We start from the raw sequence: 4,335 nt of genomic DNA, 5'->3' as shown, positions 1-4,335 counted from the left end.
TATAAACAAACCGAAAAGTTAATTACCTTATTAAGTCCATTTCTCAAAATATTATGATAGCATGATTTAATTTTTTATAAGTAAGTTAATTTATAAATTATGAACTACAAAATGGAATTTTTCACATTTATTAATCACTAATGCTAAACACATAACTATAAATTTAGTTAAATTATATATCTTACCAGTTTCAAATCATCAACCCAAAAGAAAACTACGAATTCAAAAGCTCAAAGCAGGCAATAAGGATTGAGGTGTAATCAAGACAAGTGAAAAGGCATAATAACTCAAATCTCTACTACAATACAGTTCTGGACTGGTCAACAAAGAAAAATGTCTGGCATAACAAATTTAAAAAGCCAAAAAAAACAAACATAAAAGCAAAATCGACTTCTCTGATCTGCTCAGTCTTCCTCTTCACCCTCATTCTCAGCAATGTTGAAGTACCTCAACTCATACACATTGCGATCTTTGTTGGATGCAATCACTCGGAGCCAATCTCTCACATTGTGTTTCTTCAAGTATTTCTTCGTTAGATATTTAAGATACCTGGAAAACAATACAATACAAATTAATAAACAACACAATATTCTAACAATCATGTATAAATTTCTTCAAATTACCAACAAAAATCAACACTACACTCTTCATCTGAAAGCTGCCAATCAATGCATAAACAATAAACAACATACAACAAACAATGTTTTCAGGAATAATCTTAGCCAAAAGATCTAAATGGATCCAAAAGTGTAACTTAGCCTCTAATGGATGTTGTAATTAACAAAAAATGTGTCAATGATGTGCCAATCAACAAATCAACAAAAAAGAAATGTAGTTCAAGGGAGATTCGTGTAAAGCACCTTTTGGAGAAGTTGCTATCGGAGGTGACGGAGATCTTGTTCTTTTCGCGTGAAATGGTAACAGAGTCACCGAGGTTACCGGCCTTGCCGCCGACCTTGATTCTCTCCTGAAGAAACTTCTCAAGTGATGCAATCTCCATAATCTTGTCTTCAACAGGCTTTCCACAATCAATCACAAACGTCGATGTCTTCTTCTTTCCGCCCTTGGCTCCCGCACCTCCTGCTCCACGACTCATCTTGCTCCTGCTTCAAAGAGATAAAGAAAAAAAAATGATTCGGATTCTTAGAGCAACAACTTCGGAATTAAAATCAATCAAATAGACATGAACATAAAATTCGAATCGATGAGCATACCTCTGGATTCGATGACGGCCTCTGCAACTAGAATGCGATATGAGCTGGTAGAAGACGAAAGAGGTCGTTTAGGGTTTTAAATTAGGTTACTCGGCCAGTTGGGTCGAGCACCGTTTATTCATTTAGTTAAAACTTAAAATCAGCCCATTTCTTATAGACTTGGGCCAAGATTCCAAATCTTTGACGTTGCATAGTCTTTAGATTATCTTTTTGGGGCATGTAATATTGGCATATATTAAGATGCATTTGGTTTGTTCAAGATGATTAAACAAAATAAGAAAACTATTTTATTTTGGGGAAAATAATTCAAGAGGACCGATGATTTTGTTCATATTTAGTTTTTTTTTTTGGGTACATCATATACCATCTAATTTGTTGGACATGTTTACATATTACCCTTACGACTTGCTATTTTAGGTAAAAAGGTAATATGTGAACAGTTTCAACAAGTTGGATGATATATATAGAGGGTGTTTGACTAAACTTATTTATGCTCATTTTTTAACTAACTTATTATCAGTTCCACATCGGTATACGTTAAAACGAGTGTTTGGATAAAAATAACTTATCAATGTATCATACCGGAAATAAATTAAAATCTATAAGTAACCCCCCCCCCCCCCCCCCCTAACTTATTAGCTTATTAGTTATAAGCTATAAATTGAAAAGTGCTTATGAAAAGTCATAAGCTTAGCCAAACACCCCGATAGTGTGCAAAAAAAGACTAAATGTGAACGAAAAAGAACTTCCTCCACCACGTCCAATAGTGGCGAATCTAGAACCAAAAATCACATGGTTCCTTATGTAAATGAAACTGAAAAAATATGAAAGTGTAAGTCTTTTAGCAAAAATAAGGTAGGTCCTAAATTTTTTTCTCTATATACTTGTAGTATTAAAAATGAAAAAAAGGTAGGTCCTAGGACCCACCATTTGAATGCATAGCTATGCCCTTGACGTCCAACCACCTCCTTCATCGTCACCTCTACTACCACTGTTGAAGATTTAATGTTGCGTCATTGGGCCTGTTTTGTTAAGTCCATTTTGTATAAACGAGTTGGGCATGTCCACTCGTATTTACTGCTAGGGTTATAGTATATAAGGTGCATGCATACTACGTAGTTTAGTTAACTCTCAAAATTATCTTTGTAACCCTATTTTACGCCTCTACAAAAGCAATTCTTAATCGAGTTCTTCTGAGGCGTGACTATTAATCATTCAGCACCAGTTTGATCATATCGTGTTCTTGTTTACTTGTTTTAATCTATTCGATCATCAATGATTTATTCCTATCAATTGGTATCAGATTAGGAGACTGTGTACTTAATACGCATCTCTTCTGTTTGAAGAAATTATTAGGGTTTCCGCAAATATTGGATCTGTTAAGAGCCGTCACTAATCTATTGACGTAACTCTGTGATCTCGATATTAACCTAATAAGTGTTTACAGACTGATTAATTGCAGGTATTAAAAGATTTTTCACCATGCAGAACGACGATTCAAACATTAACTCCTTAAATATCTCAAGCAGCATCGAATCAACAACCAGAATCCCGATTCTTTTTCCTCAAGAATATGAAGTCTGGGCAATGCACTTTGAAGATTATGTCTTAGGCTCGGAAGATAGTGGTTATCTGATCTGTGAATCAATCACTCAAGGTCCGTTTGTTCACACAGAGACCAAAAGAACTATCAAAACCCAGAAAGAATACAACCAACTGCGTCTTGACGTGAAGGACGTGCCTCAAGACGAAAAAGACAAACTCTTAAGCAACATTAAATCAATGAGGATCATCAGATTTGCTTTGCAAGCATACACTTTTCGTCTTGTAAGTTCATGTGGCACATCAAATGTTATATGGGATAGGCTGAGAGAGCTCTATTCCACAGACGCAGATCTAGAACACTCGACTCAAACGCTCTTGTTATTCGAGTTTGGCGAGTTTGTTCAAAAGCATGAAGAAACTCTGAGTGACACTTTCAATCGATATAATCATATTCTCAGTAAGATGACGAAGCACGGGATTGGACGTGAGGTGATTGAGCAAAAGGTCACGTTCATGAACGGATTACGATCATAATGGAAGGCAGTGGTGTCAACTGTTAAAGCACACAAATAGTTCAAGAACAATAGTCTTGCGAGACTTGTAGGAATTCTGAAGGCATGAGAGAGTGAAGTAATGAAAGAAGCAAAGGTGGTGTCTGGGATGGGGTCTTTAGCCTTAGTTGCGAAAGGCAAGACTGTTGCTGATGACAGATCTGATTAAGATCATTCAGAGTACGAGCTCTCAAACGAAGATTTTGCTTTAATGGTGTCTAACCCTAAGCGTTTTGCTAGGAAGAAGTTTCCCTCAAGCAAAAATAGGAATTGGCGGGGAAGCTATAGCTCAGAGAAAGTGAAAGAGGAGAACAAAAGTGGATCTTAGAAAGAGGAAAAGAAGAAGGAGAAAAAGGTAGTTGGTGACTACGGATACAATTGCAGTTATTGTCATGGTAAAAAACATCTTGCAAAGGAAGAATGAGAAGAATGAAGGAGAGGATGAGGAGGCCTATCACATGCGAAAGCTGGAAGAGATTAGGAAGAAGACATTTAATGATAATTCTATGCCTGCTTTTGTTGTACACGAAAACTTGGCTCAAGGTGAGTTCAGAGGATTGGAAGTCTAGTCGACAGACACGGAGGATGAAGAAGTACGCAAGCCCACACATGGAAGGGCGTTTGTTGCGAAATAACAGAATTCGCATGTAACACCCAAAGTTTTGAAGACCAAGAAAGGAAATAAAACCTTAATGTTAAGGGGCGACTCGGCGAGTCCAAGGAGGAACTCGGCGAGTCAGAGCGGGATCCGGGTCGAGGAGTAAGTGACCGACTCGGCGAGTCGGCCAAGGTGACTCAGCGAGTCTGGTCTGTGCATGGGAAACCCTAAATTCGGGACTTGGAGCCTATATAAACGTCTTAATCTTCTTCCTAGGGTTCCTTACTGCCTCTTTAGCCCTGGATACCAAACCCTAGCCGCCATATCCCCTATTTGAGCCATTTGTTGCCTTGGAAGGTGCATTAAAGCTTGGAGAAGGAAGAAGGAGCTTGGAGGAGCAAGAAGGGACTTTAGATCTGGAATTATG

At 37.7% G+C, this 4,335-nt stretch overlaps 1 protein-coding gene across 2 annotated transcripts; it reads right to left on the bottom strand.

Annotated features, from left to right (window-relative positions):
* Window positions 1-221: 221 nt before the first annotated feature.
* On the bottom strand, window positions 222-1,364 carry LOC145068839 (large ribosomal subunit protein eL22z-like). Of its 2 annotated transcripts, none has more exons than XM_079015818.1 (3): window positions 1,215-1,364; window positions 861-1,103; window positions 222-549 (listed from the first exon to the last, which is right to left on the bottom strand). In XM_079015818.1, exons 2-3 carry the CDS (start codon window positions 1,094-1,096, stop codon window positions 405-407), a joined length of 381 nt encoding a protein of 126 aa, XP_078871944.1. In that variant the 5' UTR covers window positions 1,097-1,103; window positions 1,215-1,364; the 3' UTR covers window positions 222-404. The 2 variants fall into 2 exon arrangements, with proteins under 2 accessions (XP_078871944.1, XP_078871945.1); XM_079015819.1 differs by having other exon boundaries at window positions 861-1,106; window positions 1,215-1,358.
* Window positions 1,365-4,335: the final 2,971 nt, after the last annotated feature.

The sequence above is a fragment of the Lactuca serriola genome, chromosome 8, assembly GCF_051521515.1.
Source record: "Lactuca serriola cultivar US96UC23 chromosome 8, Lser_US96UC23_V15, whole genome shotgun sequence".
NCBI lineage: Eukaryota > Viridiplantae > Streptophyta > Magnoliopsida > Asterales > Asteraceae > Lactuca > Lactuca serriola.
This window is presented reverse-complemented; position numbering and strand designations above follow the sequence as displayed.

Bases quoted from the DNA above. Each gene is read 5' to 3' on its own strand.
- LOC145068839 (XM_079015818.1), bottom strand. From the start codon at position 1,096: ATGAGTCGTGGAGCAGGAGGTGCGGGAGCCAAGGGCGGAAAGAAGAAG. The intron at 550-860 runs GTGCTTTACACG...ATTGTTTTCCAG, and splicing joins GATAGCAACTTCTCCAAAAG to GTATCTTAAATATCTAACGA.